Raw genomic sequence first — 27,265 nt, forward strand, 5'->3', positions numbered from 1 at the left:
CTTTTTGCGAAGATATATAAACCTTTCATTTTAGCAAAAAGGGAAAAAAGTGTGTTTGGGTCAATCGGGTCAACCCTATCCATAAACCCATGATCCAATTTGATTCAAATCATTACATAAAACCATGACCAATCTCCTTTTAACAGCTGTTGTTCATTTTGTCAAATCCAAACACACACACATTAAAGTCAAACCATCCAAAGGCCAGCAAGCAACAAATTTAAAATACAAATTTTGTATTTACCAATAAAGTCAAACCAGCCACCAATATCTTAAGCAAAATGTAATTATCGTTTGGGTTTTTGTTTAATTAATATATTCTACTCCGAATTGAATAATGCAATTATGCAAGGGAAATCCCAATGCCTCCTTCCTTAATTGCTGGTTTAATCCGAATCTATTAACCAATCAACATCCCATAAAAATATAGATCTAATCTCTCTCTGTCTAAAGACTCACCGGAGATGAAAGAGAAGTCGCCGGAAAACCGATCTCCGGTGCCATTACTGTACCGGAGACATTCGAGTGGAGATATTATGAACAATCTGGCATCAGTCTCAAGCAGTCTGTTGCCAGCTTTTGGAACTGTTGTTGGCGGCGATTCACCTCCCCTTAGAGACTATGTTATTGCACCTTATGATCGACGCTACAGGTAAGTTGAGTGTTTATATCTTTGAAAGTTGTACACCATGCATCAAAATGTGTACGATTGCATGTTCTTTCTCCATTGAAGAAACTTCCAAGATTATTTTCATCGAATCTTAAAATGTTTTGTAACTTTTTATCTTCTTTTGTTAATAGTTTAAGCCTTTGGATTTCAGTTATAACAAAAATCTTATACATCGGATATGGTAATTTTCATTTATTTAAAAGTAATATTATTATTGTTATTATTTTATAGAGTTGTGAGCTCATTTACTTTAAAATAAATTGATTAAAATTACCTTTTATGATAGATCAAATGAGTAAAAAAATATAAAAAATTGATTTATTTTTTATTGTTGTATACAACAATTTATGTTTTAAATTATTGTATTACAATTTTATATATAAAACATGAATTATTATATTATTATGTATTGAGAATTTTTTTTTTGTAACAATCACTTTTCAAAATAAAACAAACTAAATGGATCTAAGGAGCCAAAAGTTAAAAATTTAACATTTATGTAATTTTTTTTATTTGTTATTGTCTAAAATATTTAATATCAGCATCTCGCACGAAATTTACAAGGTTTAACCTTGAAGAAAACGAGAAAGTTAGAGATTTGGCATAGATTTGATGTCTGCATAAAGTACATACATTTGAAGAAAACAAGAAACTTCGAAATTTAGCATATATGGTTTAATTGGTTTTGGTTAAGGGATGTTATTTTGGATATTAACTTTCAGGTGTAAGTTTATTTTGGATATTAAATTTGTGTAAATACTAAATAATATTATTTTTATATGTAATAATTCTATGTCAAATTTCTTTGTCATGGTAAATATTACAAAACAACAATTGAATAGCTAAAAGCCAAATATCAGATCAATTAAATGAATATAATATTGGTATTTTTTTAATAAAAGCAATAAAGAAATTTAAAAATTCACGCCGCTTGATTGATAGTACTAAACGAAAAACGCAATTAAAGGGATAAGTATTCTGTGACAAGTGACCACGCCCTTCATCATGGCTTTCAATAAATTATGGAAGTCGATTGATAATATTTTATTTCGGTTTGTTTAATATTGTAATTTATTGAAGGAAACAGGGAATAATGTTTTATGGACTGAATATATATTTTAGACAGCTTTTAACTCGCTTGTCCTACGTGTTTCTTTTTAGGTGTCCTTTTAATTTTACTAATTGTTTTGCACGCATAAGTTATTTATTGGAATGTAGTGAGCTTATAAGTCATCTTTTCAAAAAACTATTTGAGATTTCAAATCGTTCATGTAAATGTATGTAGATGGTGGCAAGCATTTCTAGTGGTACTTGTTATATATTCCGCATGGTCATCCCCGTTTGAGCTGGCTTTCAAGAAGGTGGCCACAGGATCTCTCCTATACGTCGATTTAGTAGTCGACTTCTTTTTTGTAGGTGACATCTTCTTAACTTTCTTCGTGGCCTATTTGGATAAGTCAACATATCTACTTGTCGATGATCATCAAAAGATAGCCACAAGGTATCCTAAACAAACTATTCTACATGTATCCAAAACATGCATTATTGCCCCATGGCATTTCGTAGTTGGTTCCAATACGGTATATCTAAAGTCAAAAGTTTCTGTCTCAACAATGTCATATTTAATTTCAATATGGATTAGGTTAACTGTCTATCTGATTTACCTTTCACATGATGCTTCTAAGATGGGCAGCAGTGTGGGCTAATCCATGACAGAATAACCTATTTTGTGAAACAAAAAAATGCATTATTTTCCATTATACAATCTACTTTGTTTGTTTTTTTTAGGTATGTCACTCATATGATGTTCCCAATGGATGTGGCATCAACACTCCCATTTCAAGCAATATACAGACTCTTCACCGGAAAACTACACCGTGGGGAAGTCTTTGGCTTTCTTAATCTTCTTAGGCTTTGGCGGCTAAGGCGTGTTAGCGAGCTCTTCTCAAGGTACAAACCATGAAACTTTTTGAATTAATATTCTATATATTTTGCCAAATAGTATAAAATCTAAAGCATCAAAATATCAATGATCAAGGGTTTGATTCTTAGATTGTAGTATGAATATTTCAATTCCAGTGTCCATTAAACTCCTTATGGGCCCTAAGCCTCTAATGTCATTAACCTAGATGACAGTATAGGCCACCTTAGGGGTTGCTGAAAGAATAAAAAAAATTTGACAGTATAGGCCACCTTAGGGGTTGCTGAAAGAATAAAAAAAATTGACAGTATAGGCCACCTTAGGGGTTGCTGAAAGAATAAAAAAATTTGACAGTATAGACCAGGGGTTGCTGAAAGAATAACAAAATTTACTATAACAAGCTCTTGTTGTCTAAACAGACTAGAGAAGGATACACGCTTCAGCTACTTCGGGACAAGAACTCTCAAGCTAATTTGTGTTAGTATCACTTTTACTTAACCTATTTGATCATCTAACTTGCAAAAAATATAATCCGGTTTCGGTATATTTTGGATACCACAGGTTACACTTTTTGCAGTGCACTCAGCTGCATGCTTTTACTACTGGATAGCGACTCATCATAAACAATCGGATGATACATGGATCGGATCTATTATTCACAACTTTGAGGACAGAAGCATTTGGTTAGGATACACGTATTCAATGTATTGGTCAATTGTGACCCTTACAACTGTTGGCTATGGTGACTTGCATGCAGTAAATACAGGAGAGAAAGTATTCAATATCTTCTATATGTTATTCAACATCGGGCTCACCTCTTATCTAATTGGAAACATGACCAATTTAATTGTTCATAGTGCTGTTCGAACTTTTGCCATGGTAAGTTATTCTTTAGTATTTTTTTTTAGTAATGATTATGTCACGTGATGATATGTTATTTTTAACTTTATCCTACAGAGGGACGCAATCAATGAGATTTTAAGATATGCGAGCAAGAACAGGCTTCCGGAAGGATTGAAAGAGCAAATGTTGGCACATATGCAACTTAAGTTTAAAACAGCTGAGCTACAACAAGAAGAAGTTCTAGATGATTTGCCAAAGGCGATTAGATCTAGTATTTCTCAACATTTGTTTCGTAAAACTGTTGAAAAGACTTATCTTTTTAAAGGCATTTCAGACGACCTTAGCAGACAATTGGTATGAATTATTCTTCTTTTCATATATTAGTAGCAATTTTTTTCTTTATAATACATTATTATACTTTGCAAAATCCATCCAATCATAGCATTCATATTTGCTTTGTATTTGAATGAGATTACTAAAATGAGGTAGGATTTTGAAAGTACAATGCTGTAATGGGAATAAATGGAAGACAATTGGTATGAATTATTGCATGAATGTTAACTTGAATTATGGTTTTTGTTGGCAGGTTACAGATTTAAAAGCAGAATACTTTCCACCAAAGGTTGAAGTTATATTACAAAATGAGATACCAACGGATTTCTATATTGTAGTATCTGGAGCAATGGTATATAAAATCTTTAATAAATCAAATTCTAATGTTATTTACTCATCCACGATTCTAAATTTCTAATGGTTTATTAATTCTAGGAGGTGTTGACACACAAAAACGGAATGGAACAGGTATATATTATTTTCTTAATGGGCACCAGAGAATTAAGTAGTTAATTAGCAATGTAAAGATAGTAATCAATATATTTAGTAAAGAAAAAAGATTTCTATCTCTAGCTTTAGCTTCAATAAGTTTAAAAAGATTGTGATTTGTATGTGTATTGGTGCTAGGGTATTAACTAAGGCCCATCTATGTTTCAGTTTTTGATAAAATTAGGCCCAATGGATATGTTTGGTGAAATTGGTGTACTCTTCAACATTCCACAACCTTTCACTATAAGAAGCAAGAAGCTTTCTCAAGTAGTCCGAATTAGTCACCATCGCTTCAAAAAACTAGTGGAGCCACTTGATGATGATGGAAAGACGATAATGTCCAACTTCACACAGGTATTTAACTAGTAATGCCTCATTTATATTTCTCTATATTTAAAATATAAAACTTACAGGTACTAAATTTAAGGGTTAAATTCATTTCATGCCCTCTAAAAGTGCATAGATCTTTAGTAAGATGACATTTTTATGCTCTCAGTATCTCAAGGACTTAAAGAAGGAAATGCAAGACGAGATGCCATTTTTGTCAGAGCTTTTATTGGACTTGAATATTGAGGTAAAACATTGTATTGATATTGCTATGAAATTTCAACATTAGGAAATGAAAGCTAACATTTTTTTTCCATCCGCATTATAGCAAACCAGATCAGTTAATCAATCAGAAAACCGTGAAGCATCGAATTATGGTCGAGATGATAGAGAAGGTTGTTGATAATCTTATTTACTTTTTCTTTTTATTTTCTATTTGGGTAAATAATCTAATAAAAAAATTAAAAATATTATTTTTAGTTACACCCACTTCTGTTCTCTCAAACACATTTCTCTTAAGGGTGGTAATCCATGGACATCATCCACATGAGAAAACAATAGATGGAAAAAGGACAGGAAAACTTGTCCACTTACCAGACTCAATAGAAGAGCTTTTGAACTTAGCAGGTAAGCAATCCAATTGCAACTGGTGTATTTTGAGCTATAATTATTTGAATGCCATAATGAATTTTAGATTGTAAGTGAATGAAGATATCTTCTTCAATTTATAAAGTTGTTGTCATGCAGAGAAGAAGTTTGGGAAAAGAGGAACTACAGTTCTCATGGCTGATGCATCTCAAGTGGAAGATCTTAATGCTTTAAGAGAGAATGACCACCTGTTTATATCTTGAATACATGAAATACAAAAAAAAAAAAAAAAAACCAAGTTTCTTTTTCCAGATATAACTTGTATACATTTTAAATACATACAAAATGTTGTCTACAGACAAAGACGCAGAATGTAAGACCAAAATAAAAAACATTATTGTTTGGAGAATATAAAAAGAAGTTAGCAAAAAGAGATGATTACCATGAATTTTAGCTATTAGCTACTCCCTCTATTGTTCAGCATGTCTAGAACAGAGTAAGCTGCTTCTTGGAATCACTCTTTGTCTTCCTCCAAACTTCATTTCTCTATTTCTTCTATGATTCCACCTGAAGTCTTGTCAATTTCATTGAGTACAAAAGAAATAGGCAAAAAGACCATGAAAAACAAATGGTTTCATGAATATAATCATTTCGATAGACTAAAGTATAGTAGCCACTAAAACCACTTGGTTGGTATGAATGGATAATTGAGATGTTGTGAGGCCTTAGCATAAAATGGTGATATATTAATGGAGAATTATGATTCTAGGGAGCAAGAATTCACTTGGCCAAAAGAGAAGTATATATCCTAAGTCCAGATCTGGATCTATTCATCTCGGTATCATATTAACCAAATACAAATGAATAGAATGAACGCCTTTGAAGCTTAAAACTGTTTAAATAAAATAAAAAAGACTATTTAGTCTCGGTTTTAGACCCGATCCCGAATTAAAAGAAAGAAATGGAATAAAATGGATGCAATGAGAAAAAATAAATAAAAGAAATTAGTGTTCAACGAAAGAAGTCGAAGAAAATATAAGGGTGCGTTTAGTTGCGGAAAAATGGACCGTTTTCCGGAAAAATTTTCCAATAAAAATGAGAATTTTGAAAACGTGTTTAGTTCGTCTATTTTTCTAAATTTTTCACGGAAAATGAAAATTTTCCGTTTTCTAAAATTACAAAGAAGTTGGAAAATTTTGGAAAACTGATAATCATTGTTTTCCATATTTTTCTAATTCCAAAATTTTTCTATAAACACACACCCACTTCACCCCATCCACTTCTACCTACCCCCACCTTAACACCCCCCACCCACACACACGCATACATACCCACCCACACACACCCGCACACACACACACACCAACCCACAAACACACACACATACATACCCCACACACACATACATACCCACCCACCCACCCACACACACCAACCGACACACACACATACATACACATCCACACACCCACAAACACACACACATACATACATACCCACCCACCCACACACCCACCAACATACACACGCACACACCAACCCCCCCCCCCCCCACACACACACACCCACACCCACAAACACACACACTTACACATACATACCCACCCACCCACCCACAAACACACACACATACACATACATACCCACCCACACACACACAACCACCCACAAACAAACGCACACACACCCACCCACAAACACACACACATACATACCTACCCACCCACAAACACACATACACATACATACACCCCCCCCCATACACACACACACCCACACACACATCAACCCACAAGCACACACACATACATACCCACCCATACACAAACACCCGCACACACACACACATACATACCCACACACCCACACCTACCCCCACCCCCACCCTCACAGACATACACACCCACACACACACAAACCTACACCTACCCCCACAAACACACATACACACACAAACACACACTCGCACCCCCACCCACCCAACACCACCACAACAATCACCGACCTACCATCACCACCACCACCACTAACCCGTCACTAGCACGTCCACCACTGACAAAATTGACGCCGCCACCACCATCGTCTGTCATCACCACCACCGCCGCCGACCCGCTACCGTCACCGCCCCCATCCACACCCTACTACCACTACCGTTTTTTAAAAATGAAAATCGATAGAAAAATAGACATCTAAACACGTTTTCTAATTTTCTAATTTTCTAAAACTGGAAATGAAAAATAAATAAGTTTAACTAAACGCGTTCTCTAAATTTTTCAATGAAAAATGAAAACGGAAAATGAAAATTGAAAAGGGAAAACAAAAAACGGAAAATGAAAATTGTTTTTCCGTAACTAAACGCAACCTAAGGATTTTGAAAGATAGAACAAAATGTTTAGTTTTCTTTCACTTTTTTTCAACCCGGAAACACAAGACAAATTTCATTTGATTTCTTTTTTCTTCTTGTTTTCTTTTCCATTTTTTTCTTTTCTCTACTGCAACTCAGGAACTAGGCGGAAGAGTTCTTATTTTAAGGAATGAAATTGAAGTAAATGGAGTAAAATTGTGGAAATAAGTGATTTTGATTTTTTTTTTTTAAGTGTAGGGAAAAATTGAGTGTTTTGAGTTTTTTTTAAAGGAAAAGAAACCAAGGAAAATGGAGAAAATGTTTTTTTTTAACTCTTTGTTTTAGGAGGAAAAATGAAAGAAATACAATGATCAAAAGAAGAAAAAAAATTATTTTTTATAAAATATTTTCACTTTCCTTTTGATGATGAACATAATGAGATTGCGGAGATTGCTGAGAGTAGGAGTCTGACGAAAAAAAAAATAACAGATATGACATGATGGGCATCACTCAAGTGCAGGACCCAAATGCAACACTCAAATACACAACCCTATGAATCGTACCTAAAACCGCACCCATGTTGTTGTGTTCCTGGGTACGGTTCCAACCACCATACGGTTAGACCCCCACCTTAGACCCACACCGTGAAGCTTTATGTCAAAAAAAACAATTTGATTTATTCTCTCTATAATTTATGACACCTTTTGTATTTATTGACGTCCTAGAAAAGATTTGGACCTCATAGGCACTAAAGTTGAGAGTCAAATATTTGTTGGTAGGTGGTAGTATTTAATAAAAAACCATGAGCTGGTGAATTAGTTTGTTGAAATTATTTATTAGTTGTCTTTATTTATAAGGTTAGCAAGTCGTGTATAACACTAGCTGAATATAAAAAAAAATGTTAAATAGTTAAGTGATGAATATTAAAGATTTATAAATTGATAATTCAAATAATAAGTGATTGAAATTATAAATAAATAAGTACATCCATAAATAATAGTTTTGAAACGTAATTATAGTAAAAAAATAAAAAAATAAAAAAAAATAAAAAAAATAAAAAAAAACAAAAGTAAGCAAACAGAATCAAAATATTTTCTTAGAAATGATAACACACACTATATTATCACAAACACTTTAGCGGCAAACATACATACACATACGATAAAATACAGACACTGACACACACAATCACATATATGAGAGAGTGAGACAACTTCTTTATAGTCAACAAGACATCAATTTTGGTACCTGATTAACTACATTTACAGAAATGATCCATTCTAAAGTAAATTTACATAAACAGTCCCTCCCTAATTAACATAAAAAATAGGTTTGGTATTAAAAATTGCATAAAAGGCGTGGGATTAAAAAAATTAACTTAAATGGTCCATATTTAAGTAAGATTTACAGAAACAGCTCGGAGTAAAATAAATTGACATAAGTGGTATTTTAGAATACAAAATACCTCTTGAGCCAAGCCATGTTTAACTAAATAAAAAATGAATCAATAAAAAATACATAAAGGGTGTGAGATTAAAAAAAATAACATAAACGAGCCATATTTAACTAAATTTATAGAAACAATCATTCTTAAATTAAATTTACCAAATATTAAATTTATAAAATTATTTAAACTGTCATAACTTATTGATTTGATATTTTTTTTAACATGTTTACTATTTGCATTTCATTTTATACTATAATTTCCCTTTATTTGGTAACATATATTAGAATCTCCAAGATCGGGTTTAAAAGGTAAAATGTTTTTAGTTTTTCTGCATAATCTCGAATATATATATATATATATATATATATATATATATATATATATATATATATATATATATATATATATATATATTACTTTTATGATTTTTACATCTAAACACATGCTTTAATCATATTTTATTTTATCTTTTAATTATATTGGTTTTTAATATTTTTTATGTCGATATCCTGTCATATTATTTTAATTTTATTAGAATGACAATATTAATAATAAGGCTAAACTATAATGTAATAAAACATTTTAAAAAGCTTAGTTGCACAACTTATTATTTATTTATTATCTCACTTGTTGTACGATAATAATTAAATTAATGAAAAAATTCTATTAACATTAAAAGTAACATTTTATTTAATTAGTGTTTAGTGTTGTTCACATTTGAGATACACAAGTGCGAGACTATGGCTTACACGTATCTAATTTATTTCAACAGCAAGTGTTCTTTTTCGACTCTATGTATCTAACATAATCTTTAGTTCGTTTATATCATTTTTTTCTGGTTTTACGAGAATATTAGAAATAAAATAATACAAACGAACCAAAACCTAAACACCAAGTACTATTTGCATTTGTGGGTGCACCTTATGAGACAGAGCTTCAAATCGACTCCAGCTGCAAAATCAAGTCATACAAACATTCAATAAATAAGTCAACATTAATGACGGCAAAAATATGTACTAATTCCTCTTTACTTACTCCATATTTATAAAAACCTTGTTAATATACAAGACATATTAAATAATATGTTTTCCTAGAGATTTTCAACTTGTTACCTTTTATATATTACGTACAAATTAGTAATAGTTTTTGCTTCAAAGCCAAATTTGGTTTTTGATTTTATTCTAAAAAGTTTAATCACCTCTATTAACTACAAAATCTAAAAGGGACTATCACAAATTCACAATATATCAGAATTTACATGTGTTTCTGTTCGGAAATTAATTCAACTTCTTGATGAGAGAGAGAGAGAGAGAGAGAGAGAGAGAGAGAGAGAGAGAGAGAGATTACCATGACCATGAATAAGACAGCTATGCAAAGAACAACCGATGATGCAATAATACTTTTTACCCAAGCCAAAATGAGGAAATGTGGGTTTGTTATTGATAGATATGGGAGGGGTATTTGGTAATGGAGATCCAGCAATTTCACTAGCCGATGATGAATGGGTTGAAATTTGACCCGATTCAGGAAAGCAGTTGGCTAAGCAATTCCAGTAACATGTTGATTTTTCTTCAGGCTTTTTGTCGGCGATAAGTACACACTGATTGAGACACCCACCCCAGCACCCGTACACCCCAGCCCTCCCCGGATGTATTAACAACATTAGAACAACCAAAGTAACGATTAAAGTACTACCATTCATCATCCTTCTCGAAGTATAACTTATCACCATTTGATGATCCACCTCTCAAGAGTCAAGACTCAAGTAAAGCAATTTCTTGCTCAATTGAGATTGAAATCTGTTGACTCTCAAGGGGGAAAGTTATAAGCCATACATGCACCAAACTCAAATCAATGCTCATAAATGTGGTTTTGACTTGTATCTCTAAAAAGAAGGTGGCAGTTATCTTTTTTCTTTGTTGAGGTTTTTCATGCGGTGGAAATAAATTCTAGAAAATAAAGTTTTATCTCAAGTATAACAAATATAGTCATGTTACACATGTTATTTGGTAGTTTATTGGAATTTTCAAAGTATGGATTTGATGTACGTAATAGTTTTATTTAATTTACGAAAATAAGTTTACTATCATATCATGGGATAATCCTTGATTTTTAAATTATCAGACCACCATAATTTGTACATGACTTTCCATTTTATACGTCCACAAATTAGGGTCAAGCTAGACATATTAGACATACAACAAATGAACACAAATAGGAAACCCTAATATGAATCACATATGAAAGATTAGATGACATACCTCTGTTGTTATATAGTAATAACAACTCAAACTTGAAGATCCTTTGTTTTGAGAACAAGTACCATAATTGTAGTATCTCTAATGGCTCACAAACACACTAGGGAAAAAGGGTGAATATGAAGGTTTCACAAGGTGTGACCGAATTCAAGAACTAAGGGCTCTATTTATACTTGAGGCCAGCTAGGGTTTTAAGGTGAAAACCCTAATTCCTTAGCTTAGGGCCTAAGCAAGTCCATGGACTCCCTTACCTTAGGGCTTGGACGAAAATACCTAGAACCTTCTAGGGATTTTCGGCCCTCCCTAATAAGAGTGATCCAATAGTCATCCTGTCTAGTTGTTAGTGTGAAGGCAAACCAAAAGGACCACGCTACCATCAAATCAAGTACATATAAATTATAGTTGTGGGCTTAGACACCTAATCCAATAGTCTCCCACTTGGATAAGTCTAATAACTATAATTGCAAGTATGACTTCAGAATCTGATTAGCAATCATATCTCTCAAAAGCCGTTCTCGAACTCTAACCTAGTCAGTTGTGTGTCCTTAAGATAAAGGATCATATAATCTTCTGTTCTTCAAGATATCATGTGGACAAAGACATGGAACAAAATCATTCTCAGTGTCCACCAGTTTGTTTCCCGATTTATGATTTGTATGACAAGGAACTTAATCGAACATATCAACTCAGTCCTGAACGGACCCGACACATAAGTCAACACAAAATCATGGAAGGGCCCAAGATATCACTTTTACCCCCCTTGGGATAAAAGGAACATATAATCTTTGACTTATATACTTGTACTATTTACACATCAAATCGTACACAATTATACATTTTATAACATCAAGTTACTAATGCATTTACGCATTATCAATGCACAACCAACTCGTAAACAACAACTCATATATATATCGGTTTAAAGATTATACCATATTATCGTCTCACAATCACTAGTGATAAATTCCATGAAGTGATTCAAATGAGCGTGGGTTTAATCCAATTTCAGGAGTATTCATGAACGTTGCAACAAACATTTGTTATGTCTAAGCACTTAGACAATCTACAAGTCAATTCATGACAGTCTTACCTCATTATTTACTTCCAAAGTATGATTGACTGTGGATAATTTGAACAATCCAATTATTCAGGAAGTAAAACATGCAAACGTGAAACACATAATAAACAATTGACAAAAGATAGTAAAATTTACTCATAAATAAATCTTCCATTACTTAATCATCAAATTTCAATTACATTTATAATGTTACAAGTTTCTAAATATCTATCTAATCACTAAAACTAATATCGTCCTTCAGACTAATGCTCCTCGCATGTTGAATGTGCTTAATCCTACTTAGACCCTTTGTGAGGGGATTTGCAAGATTTTCTTCTGACGATACCCTCTTGACGACGAGGAGTCCTTCTTCTACCCGATGTCTGATGAAACGGTATTTTCTGTTAAGATATTTGGATCTGCAATGATCCCTTGGTTCCTTGGTTAAGGCAACTGCTCCTTCATTATCACAAAAAAACTTCATGGGCTCCTTTATGGCTGGTACAACTCCAAGGTCTTCAATGAAGTTCTTCAACCATATAGCCTCCTTCGATGCTTCGCTCGCAGCTATGTACTCTGATTCAAACGCTGAATCAACCACGGTCTCCTGCTTGGAACTTTTACAAGTCACTGCTCCTCCATTTAGGGTAAACACCCAGCCTGACTGAGAACGGAAATTGTGTTGGTCGGTCTAAAAAATGGCGTCACTATACCTTGTCACTCTCAAGTCATCATTTCCACCAAGTACAAGGACCCAGTCCCCTTGATATCAACTTACCATGCTCAATGCAAAAGCCACATCAGTATGAGTACTTGTCATACTGTACATGATGGAGCCAACAGCGGAAGCATATGGCAGTTGACTCATTTCCGCTATCTCGGCATCGGTACTCAGACTCTGAGTCTTACTTAGTTTGGTATTGCTTTGGATTGGTAACTCCCCTTTCTTGGAATTTTCCATGCTAAAACGTTTTAACACCTTTTCCAAGTAAGTACTTGACTAAGTCCAATTAGTCTCTTACTCATATTTCTCAAGATCCTTATCCCCAGAATATAAGCAGCTTCTCCTAAATCCTTCATAGCGAAACACTTCCCAAGCCAGGACTCAACCTCTTTCAAGGTTGGAACGTCGTTTCCTATGAGTAGTATGTCATCAACATACAATACTAGAAAGCTAACTATACTCCCACTAGCTTTGACATACACACAGGACTCATCCTCACTCCTAGAGAAACCAAACTCTTTGACTTTCTCATCGAAGCAAAGATTCCATCTGCGAGATGCTTGTTTCAATCCATAAATGGATTTCTCAAGCTTGAACACTCTATTGGGGTATTTAGCATCCACAAAACCTTATGGTTGGCACATGTAAATATCTATAGCCAGCTTCCCATTAAGGAAGGCGGTTTTGACATTCATCTGCCAAATTTCATAATCATGAAATGCAACGATAGCTAACATAGCCCTAATAGACTTGATCTTGGCCATTGGTGAGAAGGTCTCATCATAGTTAACCCTAGGGTTTGAGTAAAGCCCTTCGCAACCAGTCGTGCCTTGAATATATGCACCTTTCCATTCATGTCGGTCTTCTTCTTAAAGATCCATTTGCACCCAATTGTTTTTCGACATGGTACATTGTCAACCAAGTTCCAAATTGATTGTCATACATGGATTGGATCTCGTTGTCCATTGCCTCTTTCCATTTAGCAAACTCAAGGCCCACTATGACTTCCTTGTAGTTAGTAGGATCATCGAAATTTACCAGTGTACTATCACTGATGAACGTATCACCTTTCGTAGTAATATGAAAACCAAATAATATAGGTGGAATGCTAACTCTACTAGAACGTATGAGAGGTAACGACTCGTCAACTGGTTCAACAGGATTCCCTTCCTCAGGTTGAGTGCTAGTGTTAGAGGTTCCTTCATCGCTTGATTCTTGATTCTTCAAGATCAATTGTCCCCCTACTGTCCTCTTGGCATATAAGTTCCCTCTTGCGTAGAACACTTCTCCTCTCTACAAAGACCACTTTATCACTGGGTCTGTAGAAAAGATATCCAAAGGATTTCTAAGGGTAACCGATGAAAAAACACCGTTCAATATGAGGTTCAAGCTTGTCGTGAGTCTCTCGTCTTATGAAAGCTCCAGAACCCCAAACCTTGATATGTGCCAACGAGGGAACCTTCCTTGTCCACATCTTGTGAGGTTTTTTGGCAACCTTCTTAGTTGGGACTAGATTAAGGATATGGACGGTAGTCTCTAAGGCATACCCCTATAATGAGATTGGTAGCAAAGCTTGACTCATCATGGAACGAACCATGACCAACAAGGTTTGATTGCTCCTCTCAGCCACACCATTGAGTTGCGGTGTCCTAGGTGGCGTCAATTGTGAAACAATTCCATATTCCTTAAGATAGTCGTGAAACTCGATACGAAGATACTCATCACCCTTATCGGATCTAAGCATCTTTATTTCCCGTCCAATTGATTTTCCACTTCTTGCTTAAACTCTTTGAATTTTTCAAAGGTTTCCAACTTGTGCTTGATTAAGTAGATATATCCATATCTGTTATAACCATCGGTAAAAGTCACATAGAAGCGGTTAGCATCCCTATGGTGGGTCTGAAGGGCCCACACACATCTGTTTGTATGAGATCCAATAATCCATCACCTTTTTCACAAGTACCTGTTAAAGGTGATTTAGCCATCTTTCCAAGTAAACAAGATTCGCACATTTCATCTGATTTTAGGTCAAATGAATCCAACATTCCATCCTTTTGGAGTTAGGCTATGCACTTCTTGTTAACATGTCCAAGACAATAATGCCACAAACATTCCTTATCTAGACCATTAGACGAATCAATATGCAAAACATTATTTCCTAAGTTATCTACAAGGCAATGCTTCAAAATAAAATAAACCATTATAATAAGCATTAATAGAACCAATTTCACTATTAAATGAAAATCTAACACCTTTTCTGTACAAACCATGGAAAGAAATAATATTCCTCGCCATCTCTCATGAGTAGCAACATTCATTCAAATCTAACCCTAACCCACTATTAAGCACTAAAGCATAAGCATTGATCTTGGTGACAGGCGACGATTTCATATTCCCCATTATCAGGTTCATCTTCCCATGCTTCACATTCCTACTTCTTTTTAGCCCCTGCAAATCAAAACAAAATATGAAAACCACATCCTGTGTCAAGGACCCAAGAACTAGCATGTGATGAGTTATTAGATAAAATATTATAAATACCTGCAAAAGAGGGCTTTATCTTCCCATCCTTGATGTCCTGTAAGTACTTCGGGCAACTTCTCTTCCAATGCCCCTTATCATGGTTGTAGAAGCAAGTTGCTTCTATAGGATCGGAGGAGGGAGTGGTAGAACCAATTTTTTCTTTGGTTCCACTTGAAGAAGATCCATCATGGGACTTTCCCTTCTAGCTCTTTGAGGGAGCTTTCCTCTTCTTCATTTTTCCATGTCCAATAGTCAGGATTGGGGCAGCAGCAGGAGTGGATTCAATAACTTTTCCTTTCATTCCAGTTTCAGCAGTTCTCAACAAACCTTGAAGCTTGCTCAATGAGACTTCCTCCTTGCTCAAATGATAAGTCATCTTGAACTGATCAAAGTAGGGACGTAAGGAGTGCAAGACTATATCTATAGCCAGCTCCTCGTCAATGTTGACATTCAACTTGAGCAAATGATCCACATACCTTTGCATTCTTTGCAAGTGGGTCATGATGGACTCTCCATCCTTTATTTTGGTAGTTATAAATGAGGTAACAATCTCATACCTCTCTTGACGTGCTAGTTGATAGTACTTTTCCATCAAGTCCTGGAACATCTCGTAAAGCAAGAAGTCCTCATAGAACCGTTGTAGTTCGGGAGTCATAGTGGTCACCATAATTCACGACACTTTGGTCGCTTCCTTGCATCGAGACCTATACTCCTCCATTTCTCCAGGAGTAGCAGTAGTTTCATCAATCTCGGCGAGTTCCGTGTTGAGAATGTGTTCCTTATCTTCGTATCGCATCGCCATTATGATGTTTCTGATCCAATCATTAAATTGGATCCATCAAAAGTAACCCTCCCACAAATGTTTAGGAGCGAGAGTGGGTTTGAGGAGTTGTTGTTGTTGGAGTTTGAGCCAGGAGCGTTGTTTGGGCTAGACATCTTAAAAAGAAGAAAGACAAGTTTTTTATTAGATAGGAAATCCTTAATATAACACCGAAATAAAATATTAAGGCTAGGACCCAACAAAATAATTCACAATTCGGAAGAGGGATGTAGTAATCCAATTGTAAATTATATGAAGGTAGGTAAATGATGATTTATCAATTTCACCACGAAAAATGAAATTTGAATAAATTAGGTTTAAATGAAATTCCTACATCTTTTGAGATTCATTGAACTTTTCAATGGCATGTTTAATCTCGACTATACCCTTCAAATTTGTGACTAGGATACCGAGAATCACAAACAATGTGTGAATAACCATGCAAATTCATGATCTATCAAGTAAGGATCAGCCAGGCAGGACAGTTGGGAGGCAGTACCATTTCGGCATATAGCTTTTCTGAAATCAAACAACCAAACCCAGCGTGACCATTCTAGACACCTCTCCCGTAAGTAGTTCAATCAGTATAACGACTTTGAATCACTGATAAATCATATTTATAACGATATTATATTTATATATAAGCTATATTTAAAGTATGGTAGGCGTATCTCACTTACAACAGGTTTTTATTAAAAACTGGGCTTCGTTGGAGCAGAGTTTCCGAGCCGAAAAGCTCTTTTTCTCGGAGCCTTTGGGAGCTCCGGGGCTTCCTTCTAGTGCTAGGGGGTTCCCTAGGGTTTGGGGGGTTAGGGTAGGCTAGAGAGAGAGAGAGAGTAATAAGAGAAAGAAGAAGTGAATTTATGAAGAAAGAAGGTTGACCTCACATGCCTTTTATAGGCTGAGAGGCCTCGCATACGCGGGGTGTACTGCTGACCTACACGGCGTGTAAGGACAAGTGTCTGAATCGCGGTGGGGCTACGTGGTCGCTTCGGAACTACAGAAGGCCGGACCGTTGGCCTTTTGTTCCTCGTACACAGGGCATACTCGGACACGAGGCGTTCCTCGGCTACGCTGGGCGTCCGAAGTAACAGGTGTCGACATCGGGTGCGAGACCATGGGGTGTAAGGGAGGGCTGAGACTGTGACACGTCATCGCTTCTCGCAATAGCTTCGCAAATAACCCACTCGACTTCTAAAATTCGTAACTTTTGCATATGAGCTTCGTTTTCGACGTTCTTTACATCTATGCGTAGGTGGGATCATACTCTACAACTTTCATTTATACTCCATCGACTAATTTTGACTTTATTTTAAAAGTTATATTTTTAACAGTCCAGGACAGGAATAGTCCATTAAAATTCATAACTTCGTCATCCGACGTCCGTTTTTGTCTGTCTTTTTACCGTTGCGCTACTATTAATAAGATCTTTGATTCTCGTTTAGGTTGTGTCGGCCAAAAATCGATCGATCTAATATTCGAACTTCGGGTTGTGTACTGCTGGCCCGAAACTTAGAAAAATCATAACTTCCTAATAGGAAGTCAGATTTGGGTGTTCTTTTTATGCATGCTCGGTTTAACGAACACTATGACTTTCGTTTAGATCGCTAAGGCTAAAGTAAATTCACTATTTACGTCATGCAGTGTCGGACCAGTTTTGCCGCGAAACTTCGGCAAACCATAACTTCTTCGTTATAACTCGGATTTTGGCGTTCTTTATATATCCGGAATCCTTGTTTTGACCACTACAACTTTATGTATAGATATCAGGTTTATCTAAGACTTTATTTTTTACACTTATTTTTATCCTTTATTTATTATACCTTTATAAAGAAGTATAAAGCACATAAATTCACATAATACTCAAATAACTCATCTTTATTACTTCAAAATAGGTTACAATGGTTGACCTGACTATTACATCACTGTACTAATGCTTAGCCCAGAAACACAGGCGTTACACATACCCCCCCCCCCCCCCCCCCACACACACACAATCTACATAATTACATCATCCATATTAGCTATATTACCTACATAACCACATAAGCCATGCAAAACATATAAGGATGTTGTGGGCTCCTCCCAAGGTCTTATACCTACTATCCATGGGCTCCCCCACATGGTCTTTACCTAGGAATGTCATGGGCTCCCCCTCATGGTCTTATATCCAACTGACACGGGCTCCTGCTGGGGTCGTCCATGCAAATAACAAAATAATCTACTAGCATATCATATATCACAAAAATATCTATCATACTACATAACTCATACATAAACATATAGGGATGCCGTGGACTCCCTCTAGGGTCTTACTCCTATGTATCATTGGCTCCCCCACATGGTCTTAACTACTCGTCATGGTCTCCCCCACATGGCCTTTACCTAGGAATGTCATGGACTCCCCCTCATGGTCTTATATCCAACTACCACAGGCTCCCCCCGAGGTCTTTACATATCCAATCTGTAAGTACTAGCACATTCTCATATACATGCATACCAGACATATCAGTAGTGAATCCACAATAAACACTACAACTAACTAAATTGGTAGGCCTTGGTGCCTTCGACCCATTGGTATGGTGAGGAGACTCACCTCTCAAGAAATGTTGAACTGATAAAGCTTATCTCTCTCTCTCTCTCTCTCTCTCTCTCTCTTTGTGTGTGTGTGTGATGGACTTTCTTCATGAACTCTTCTTGTTTTGTTGAATTATCATCTCTTGGACTTTCTTCATGAACTCTTCTTGTTTTGTTCTTTTTCTTTACTACAGATTCATGAGTTAATGTGCTCAATTCAATAGATTTATAAAAGGTACAAGTGTTGTAACCTATAAGTGAACTATAAAATGTGAATGCCAACCTCTGTTCTAAGCTTAAAAGGTTGCTAAGAGGTAGCCTTGAGTGTTCGTCTTTTCCATCTACTGCCTCCAAAACTTAAAGATGATGAATCAGAACTCTGTATAGTAGAATAAAAGTTAATAAATCAACATAAACAAGAAGCAACGATCTTGATTTTAGAAAAACAATGATGAATGATGACTTATGTTTCTTCTGCTTTGACGACCACCTCCTGAAATCCTGTTTGAAGTATTAAAACGTAGAAATAAACCCATTCATAATCGAAATTAACCATGTTTAACAAAAATTTCATGGCTGAGTTTTTAGATGATGACCAACCAACCTCCCATGGCTGCCATCAAGTGAAGGACACAACCCTAGTTTTTCTGCAGTGAGTAAGAGATCAGATGGATTGAATGAAGTAGACTAGAATTGTCTAACAGGATTGTTGTTTGTCTGAACAATAACTTCACTCCGATTGAAAAACCCTTCATTAGAAGCCCTAAGAGTCTCATAAGCAACACACAAACATTTGTCCAAATTATCACTAGCCTTACATTTACAATCGACTATAATCGGGGTTTTATCATTGTCTATCTTTGAATTCTTCTTTGCCACCACAAACTTCCTCTCACGAATCTTGTTCTCGGGAGAAGGCGAAAAGATCTGAGTAGGTTTCTTCATCGTCGATTTCTGGACTTTAGTCGCTGATTTGACTAATGGGGAATTCAAGGCTTTCGGATTAAGGCTAGTAAGGTTAGGGTTTACATTCTCTGGTAGCTTTGACTTGCTGGAATGCTTCGACTTTGACGGTGTTAGTGGCACTGCTTCGACGTTCTTGTCGTTCGGTTCCATCGGAATATCGCCAAAATGAGGAAATTAGTTGTAGAGAGAGATGATAGGGCTTGTGGATTCAGTTTATCGCGGGGGGGGGGGGGGGGGGGGGGGGAGTATGTGGGCCTATATTTTTATTATTTATATATAAATACTTATAGGAAAAAAGGAAAAATGAAAAATAAATATAATAAGAGCAATTTAATCTTTTCAGTTTACCGAAGGACCAAAATCACATGCAAACTATCAAAATGACCACCAATCCAAAAAAAATCGTGATTTTGACTAAAACCCAAGAATGTCAAGCCTCAAACTTTTCCGAACCTAGGCGAGTCACAACGTTTGTAAGGCGTGAGTTAAGGCGGCAATTTTCTATATAATTAATAATTTTTATATGTATTTTCAACTATTATTCATTTTTATATACATATATGAGTTAAGGCGGTATTTTGGTAAAGTTTGGCGGCAGGTGCAAGCCTTCGAGTCGTGGCGCACCATGGCGGAGTCATAACGAGCTTTTTAGAACTTTGCTAAAACCCCAAAAAAATTACATACCATAGGGACTATTTTTGCAATTTTGTTAACCTTTTTTTAAAACAATTAGTACCGTCATGTAATTAACCCAAATCAAATAGGACTAAGAGGGATGATCATTTCGTGAATAATCCTATGAGACTATTGCCAAGTTCTCTATTGAATGCCCAAGAGTACATCCAACCAGACAACAATATCTCGTGTTTACTTTGCATTCGGTCTTTTCCATTTCTGACATTAGCCCAGGTATCGATTATAACCTTACGATACCAATTTAGCCATTTTATCCATTATTTTTATTTTTATTCTGTTATCGTCCCTATTGAATGTGCTATGACGATTTAGGACAACAAACAAGGGTTCAGATTTGATATAATAAAGATCAACGGCTAGAAAACACGGACAAAATCATGTCTTCTTTCTCCTATCGTCGTGTGCGTAACATACATTTATAAAGTGCGATTAATGGTGCATGAGTCAGACTCCTCCAAGCTTGAATACAGTGAGTAACCGAACGAAAAGAGGCAAATTCGAGAGATAGATGGAGACCTCCGCTGTATTCTTAAACGCCGCCACCACCATCGGCGGCGGTTTTCATAGACACACGACTACTGCTAGTCTTCTCTCCCGCAATCCCTACCTGACGACTCCTTTTTCCTTTCTTCCTCTTAACAAGGTAGGTTTATGGTTGTTTTGATTGTTGGCGATTTATCATCTAAAATTTCCGATTTGTAGCTTTTCTCATTATCGATTGTAGTCATAATTATCATGTTTTAAAAAATTGGAACTAGCACGTCCAGTTTTTGAATTTCGAATTTGATGTCACATTCTGTTGTAACTGAGATTTGGATTTTCTTCTGAATTTATGGCTATGGCAGCAGCTTCAACATCAGTCGCGCTTTAATTTGCCGAATACCACCACCACCACTTGCGGCACTAACATTGCACCGGCTGTTGGAGTGAATTCTCCCGTCAGGTGCCTCTTCTAACTGTTGTTCGAAGTTCAGTTTTCTCTGAGTTTCTGTAGATTTTTGTGAGATTGTACAATAACTACTCTTCTTCAACTCAGCAGTGTACCAAGTGATACAGTTGACATTGATTGGGACACCATTGGATTTGGGCTTGTGCATACTGATCATATGTACACCATGAAATGTTCTCTAGGAGGGAGCTTCTCTAAAGGGGAGCTCGTGCCTTTTGGGAACATCGAGCTCAGCCCATGTGCTGGAGTCCTCAATTATGGCCAAGTCAGTTCTTAAAACCCTTGCAGAATCTTTTAATTTACTCTACTATTGTTGTAAGCAGTAACTAAATCCTGATTTTCCCTTTTGTAATTTCATAGGGATTGTTTGAAGGCCTAAAAGCATATCGTACAGAAGATGATAACATTTTACTCTTTCGTCCTGAAGAAAATGCTAAAAGGATGATGATGGGAGCAGAGCGTATGTGTATGCCTTCTCCTTCTGTTGATCAATTCATTCAAGCTGTTAAGGCCACTGTATTAGCAAATGAAAGATGGGTAACACATATGTTTACTTTTGGAGCACATAAAGTTTGTACATAACTTCACACAGATTCTAATATGCTATATGATAAATTGATAATAGCATCGTGTGTCTTGTTTTAGATACCCCCTCCTGGAAAAGGTTCACTATATATAAGGCCACTGCTCATAGGGAGTGGAAGTGTACTTGGTCTTGCACCAGCTCCAGAGTATACTTTTCTGATCTATGTTTCTCCTGTTGGTAATTACTTCAAGGTATGTTCATGTTGTTTATTGTATGAGTCTATTTTTTTCATAAGATTTTTGTTGTTTATGTCACTTTCTATGAGTTTTCTGATGCAGGAAGGTTTATCGCCTATAAACTTGATAATTGAAACTGAAATGCATCGTGCAACCCCTGGTGGAACTGGAAGTGTAAAGACTATTGGAAACTATGCTGCGGTAAGCATGTCTACTATCACTGCTAGTTTCTGGTAAAGTAGCTGAATGAGTGATGATGTCTGAATGGATAAAGTCAACTCTGTTTTTATAAAAAGATTTCTAATGTTTTTATATAAAATAATGTTTGTAGGTTTTAAAGGCGCAAGGTGCAGCAAAAGCAGAAGGTTATTCTGATGTGTTGTATCTCGACAGTGTGCACAAGAAGTATTTGGAAGAGGTCTCCTCGTGTAATATTTTTATTGTAAAGGTATATAAAAATTGTTCTAATTATTATTATTTATTTTTTTTTGTAAATAAACTAATACTGTTATCATATAATGTGGTAAAGGGAAACTCTATATCTACTCCAGATATAAAAGGGACTATCCTCCCAGGTATCACACGAAAGAGTATTATTGATGTGGCTCGTGATGAAGGATTCCAGGTACTTCAAATGTCTAAAATACCCCTCCAATAATCCAAAAAAATAATGGAATATTTCGACTATACACAGGTTGAGGAGCGAGAAGTAACAGTAGATGAGTTGCTTGATGCTGATGAAGTTTTTTGCACAGGAACAGCCGTGGTTGTATCCCCCGTGGGTAGCATAACTTATCTTGGCAAAAGGTAAAAAGAGAAGTATGGGCCCATTATAAGCCTTTTTAAGTTATGGGCCACCAATCACTGGTGTTTAATTAATAATCAATTATCATCATGTGTGTGTGTGTGCAGTGTGAGTTATGGAAGCCATGGTGTAGGACTTGTATCGCAACAACTTTATTCTTCATTGACAAGGCTACAAATGGGCCTTGTGGACGATAAAATGGGTTGGATTGTCAAACTCAAGTAGCTTCTTTCATCATTTGTAATTTGACTATGTGGGTAGCATTTATGTTTGAACATTAGATTGATATCAATGAAACAGAATTGAAAATAGCCTTGAAAAGTTTGTCTAGTCTTGTGTAACAAATGGTCACTGAAATGGTTGCTACATTATCATTTGACAAATGGAACTAAATACAAGAAGCTAAACGCCATACTTGCTATGGGATTGCAGTTTCAAAACCCTAATCTAATGCAACATTGCAAAGGGTTAATTAACCCACCAAAATTTTACAAAAAAAATGATTACAAATTAATCACCAAAATCTCCATGGATCCTTGTATGGTGGAACATAGTTTTCAGTGGGAGGGAGAAGTCTAAATGAAGCCACGGTTTTCTCCAGTACGGGCCCCATCTGTTTTGAAAAAAATAAATAAATAACAAACTCGATTAAGATCTCTAACAAGTAAATAAATTGGAAATAAGCCCCTAACAAGATATTTACTATTTTGTATTATTCATATTAATCTAAACATGGAAATATACTAGTAATCAGAAAAGATGGAGGAAGAGAGAATTACCATGTCCCATTGCTTGTTCAGTGTTGAAGCATTCAAAGTGTATAAAAATCCTGCACAAAAGCACTCAAGTGTGTTAACAAACTGTAATGTTTATATTAGAACATTGTACTTTTAATTGTGTTTTCAAATTAAGGCTATTTCTTGCACTTAACCCAAAAGAAGGAAAAAAGAGAGAGGAAGAAATTTTATCACACCATCGCGTTCAACAGATGCAGCTACATAATGCCGAAAGATACTTGAATCTGTCACCTGTATTTTTTAACATTAATAAAATAAACACCCTTTAGCATATATTTATTTTTAAGCCAGAGCAAGAACAACCATATTAATTACAGCACAAAAAAAAAAAAAAGAAGGAGAAAGACATACAGTTTTTGTAGGGGATTTGCGAACTAGGTATTCATAGTACCAATATGGCTCACCATTAATCTATAATACAAAACAATAATCAATATTAAAAACAAAATTAAAACAAAATGCAAAGCTTTGAGAACTTACTTCTGAAGTGTGAGCATCAAGAACCGAACTTTCTGCCATGCGTTGACTCGAAGTAACACGCTGTATGCACAAAAATTAAGACACCATACTTTAAATTTATGAAGTAAATTGGTAAATTACCAAAGCAGACTTGTCAGATAAAACAGAATCAGCAACATCCTTTGCCTCCCATGTACTCTTATCATTTGATTTCAAGAATATTGGATTCGGAGGACCTATCTGAAAAATAATGCAAATAGGAAGGAGATTCAGTACAAGAATTCATCAATTAAGTTGACTTTTTGACTTTTTAAGAGTAAACTTCATTGTCAATACCGTTACAGAAAGAATGAGATTGTCAAAAAAATCAACACGTTCAGCCACAATCCGTAGTCGCGCATTAGCTGTATCATAATGGAGAGTTTACTTCATCAGTATGTATGTATGTATGTAAATATGTATGTATGTATGTAAAAACACACACACACACACACAAGTATGAAGGTTCAATTATGGAAGAAAGCAAAGCTACAAACATACGGGAAAGAGGTGCTGCAGATGAGTAGCGTTCGGGTTTTCTTGATTCCACCCTTCAAAAGAAAAAAAGATGAAAAAACATTAGATAGATAACCACACTCATAATACACTTATTATGAGTGTTTTTCTCTCTTAATGCAAAGAATGACTTAATAGAAAAAAGTCAAAAGAAAGGAGACTTTTTTCCTTCCATTAGATATTTTTTAAACGTCATTTACTACAAAATATAAAGGAATCTTGTGTACCCAAATCAATACCATGAATTTATGTGTAATGGTGGTGATGGGCAAATTTATAACTTAAACATGGTTTGAAGATAAGATACAAACCATTTAAAGGAAAAGTTCTTGGAAGGCATTTCCAATGGAATCAAATATGAATATGCATTTAGGTCATCAACTATTGGAGCCATTTTAATCTCTTCATCAGCAACAGATCCTGAAAATTATAAGGAAATTAGGGAAGATGATCTTATAACATACACAAAATACTCACTCTGTCGCATTAGACTACAAAATTTATACAAATTGAAAATCAAAGGCCAAACTAATGCAGCAGATGAAACAAAAGGAAATTTTAATGGTTGTTTACCTTCTACTGGGAAAACTGTAGCAACCGAAGCAGCAAACCCGAATAGAACAATATCCCTCCTGCAAAATCCATTTTGGGAGGTGGGTTCTGAAGATTCACAGCAACAAGCTACGAATTTCTTGTTAGAATTACATATCTTTTGGTTTGATGAACTTATCTTAGCTTGGTCCCTGAAGAACACACAAGCACGCACTCGTTACGCAAGGCCCATTGACATAATATCTATGGGATACATACATCGCTTTATATATAGAGAGAGAAATAAAATGAGAGTACCTGAAGAGTGAAAGCTTGGGATGATTGGATATGGCGCGAGAATGTGAGGGAGAGAGGACAGTTTCCATAGCTCATCCACTTCGCTTTGTAGATTGTGAAAAGAGGGTGATCTAATGAATAGAAGAAGAATACAGCCTTTCTGGTCCTTGTAGTTTGCCATCTATAGATCTAATACCCCTTATAATAAAGAAATTAATTAGAGAATGTATAGTTGTCTACCAAAAGATAGTAAAGACTATCTACATCGCTCCAATACCGATCATCTTTCAATTGTGTCACATAATCACATTATCGTTTGTAATACAAAAATCAAATCAATGAAATATCAACACGTGTGTATATATATATATATATATATATATATATATATATATATATATATATATATATATATATATATATATATATATATATATATATATATATATATATGTTAAAAGTTATTTTTGTTTATCTATTTTGAAAAGTATCCCTACAATTTTTTTTACTTAATTATAAAAAAAAGTGCATGTTTACATTTAACAATTTTAAAGAATTTAATAATATGATATAATGTATAGTTGTGTTAAAAAATAAAAAATAAAAAATAAAAGAGAGAGAGAGAGAGAGAGAGAGAGAGAGAGAGAGAGAAAATCTTTATGAAGCCATAAAAGTAAATGTATTGACAATTAATTAATTATACTCTATTTGAAATTAAAATAATTGCAAGGAGATAAGAAACAACATAAATATATGACAGTAAAATAATATAATAAATTAATTAAAGTATTGTGGGCCCCCTTGCAATGCTCTTTCAGCAGTTGAAAGAAGTCCTCCTACGTGGCTTTCAAATACTGAGTACATGGCTTTGCAATTTGGTTTGAAAAAAAAATGATGTGGCTGCTCTAAGTGAAAGCAGGGTTGAATCCATATTGGGTTAAATCGGTGTGCATTAAGACAAATAAATTGTTAAATACCTCTTTGTTGTATAATTCACATGATAAATAAAATATAAAAAGTAACAAATGGAGGTCTTTTGTTATTCAAAAGACTAAAAGTAATAGCATGAAAAAAAAATACTAGTTTTCTTAGAAAATCAAGGAATCAATTTCGGTTTCGTGTTCTACTCATCTATAATGTAGGTCGGAATTAACGTTTGAATCATTATTAATATAAGTTGGTACTAACTACTAAGCAACACTAACAAGCTCTGGTATCACTTTATTTGTAAAATTATTTAGTTAAAAATAAGTTTTTTTTAAATAAACCCAACTTTATTACCTTAATTTAAACAAGCTCTTAAATTCAATTGTAAAGTTGCATTAAGTTTTGTACTAGTATTCCAAATAATGTTTAATACTTCTTATGATCGGAAGTGTAAAAACATATGATTTCATGTTTATGTTGAGATTAAATACAAACAAAGAACCAATTTATTGTTTGTTACTAGTTTATGAAACAATCAACCTAACTCAAGTGGTCATTCAGGAATAAAAAACAAAACATGAATCACTAGATTAAAGAAGA

General features: G+C 35.0%; 3 protein-coding genes and 1 long non-coding RNA gene across 7 annotated transcripts; 2 read left to right on the plus strand and 2 right to left on the minus strand.

Moving 5' to 3' along the window:
* Positions 1-329: 329 nt before the first annotated feature.
* Positions 330-5,720, plus strand: KAT3 (potassium channel protein). The gene is made up of 13 exons (XM_078960953.1): positions 330-652; positions 1,956-2,171; positions 2,459-2,620; positions 3,011-3,068; positions 3,153-3,470; positions 3,549-3,788; positions 4,021-4,119; positions 4,203-4,235; positions 4,425-4,610; positions 4,753-4,830; positions 4,912-4,978; positions 5,064-5,210; positions 5,331-5,720. The coding sequence occupies exons 1-13, from the start codon at positions 465-467 to the stop codon at positions 5,432-5,434; spliced, it is 1,896 nt and encodes a 631-aa protein (XP_078817079.1). The 5' UTR covers positions 330-464; the 3' UTR covers positions 5,435-5,720.
* A 4,042-nt stretch (positions 5,721-9,762) lies between these two features.
* Positions 9,763-10,888, minus strand: LOC145002018 (uncharacterized). The gene is made up of 2 exons (XR_013661779.1): positions 10,310-10,888; positions 9,763-9,913 (listed from the first exon to the last, which is right to left on the minus strand). It is a non-coding gene; the product is annotated as an uncharacterized LOC145002018 (long non-coding RNA).
* A 10,104-nt stretch (positions 10,889-20,992) lies between these two features.
* LOC145000017 (branched-chain amino acid aminotransferase 2, chloroplastic-like) lies at positions 20,993-23,420 on the plus strand. Of its 4 annotated transcripts, none has more exons than XM_078959159.1 (10): positions 20,993-21,226; positions 21,429-21,526; positions 21,620-21,797; positions 21,893-22,069; positions 22,178-22,309; positions 22,397-22,495; positions 22,626-22,742; positions 22,824-22,919; positions 22,989-23,101; positions 23,207-23,420. In XM_078959159.1, exons 1-10 carry the CDS (start codon positions 21,092-21,094, stop codon positions 23,322-23,324), a joined length of 1,263 nt encoding a protein of 420 aa, XP_078815285.1. In that variant the 5' UTR covers positions 20,993-21,091; the 3' UTR covers positions 23,325-23,420. The 4 variants fall into 4 exon arrangements, with proteins under 4 accessions (XP_078815285.1, XP_078815287.1, XP_078815286.1 ...); XM_078959161.1 differs by having other exon boundaries at positions 21,432-21,526; XM_078959160.1 differs by having other exon boundaries at positions 20,994-21,226; positions 21,623-21,797.
* PPD5 (PsbP domain protein (Mog1/PsbP/DUF1795-like photosystem II reaction center PsbP family protein)) lies at positions 23,409-25,913 on the minus strand. Its single transcript, XM_078959163.1, has 11 exons — positions 25,760-25,913; positions 25,484-25,653; positions 25,222-25,330; positions 24,896-24,945; positions 24,692-24,759; positions 24,497-24,595; positions 24,377-24,436; positions 24,248-24,307; positions 24,073-24,127; positions 23,879-23,928; positions 23,409-23,712 (listed from the first exon to the last, which is right to left on the minus strand). Exons 1-11 carry the CDS (start codon positions 25,825-25,827, stop codon positions 23,614-23,616), a joined length of 888 nt encoding a protein of 295 aa, XP_078815289.1. The 5' UTR covers positions 25,828-25,913; the 3' UTR covers positions 23,409-23,613.
* Positions 25,914-27,265: the final 1,352 nt, after the last annotated feature.

Source organism: Lactuca saligna, chromosome 6 (assembly GCF_052625555.1).
Source record: "Lactuca saligna cultivar CGN05327 chromosome 6, ASM5262555v1, whole genome shotgun sequence".
NCBI lineage: Eukaryota > Viridiplantae > Streptophyta > Magnoliopsida > Asterales > Asteraceae > Lactuca > Lactuca saligna.

Bases quoted from the DNA above. Each gene is read 5' to 3' on its own strand.
- KAT3 (XM_078960953.1), top strand. From the start codon at position 465: ATGAAAGAGAAGTCGCCGGAAAACCGATCTCCGGTGCCATTACTGTAC. The intron at 653-1,955 runs GTAAGTTGAGTG...AAATGTATGTAG, and splicing joins CCTTATGATCGACGCTACAG to ATGGTGGCAAGCATTTCTAG. The intron at 4,831-4,911 runs GTAAAACATTGT...TCCGCATTATAG, and splicing joins TATTGGACTTGAATATTGAG to CAAACCAGATCAGTTAATCA.
- LOC145000017 (XM_078959159.1), top strand. From the start codon at position 21,092: ATGGAGACCTCCGCTGTATTCTTAAACGCCGCCACCACCATCGGCGGC. The intron at 22,310-22,396 runs GTATGTTCATGT...TTTCTGATGCAG, and splicing joins CTGTTGGTAATTACTTCAAG to GAAGGTTTATCGCCTATAAA. The intron at 23,102-23,206 runs GTAAAAAGAGAA...GTGTGTGTGCAG, and splicing joins ATAACTTATCTTGGCAAAAG to TGTGAGTTATGGAAGCCATG.
- PPD5 (XM_078959163.1), bottom strand. From the start codon at position 25,827: ATGGAAACTGTCCTCTCTCCCTCACATTCTCGCGCCATATCCAATCAT. The intron at 24,946-25,221 runs GTTTGTATCTTA...TTTCTTTTGAAG, and splicing joins AAGAACTTTTCCTTTAAATG to GGTGGAATCAAGAAAACCCG. The intron at 24,760-24,895 runs GTATGTTTGTAG...ATTATGATACAG, and splicing joins ATCTGCAGCACCTCTTTCCC to CTAATGCGCGACTACGGATT.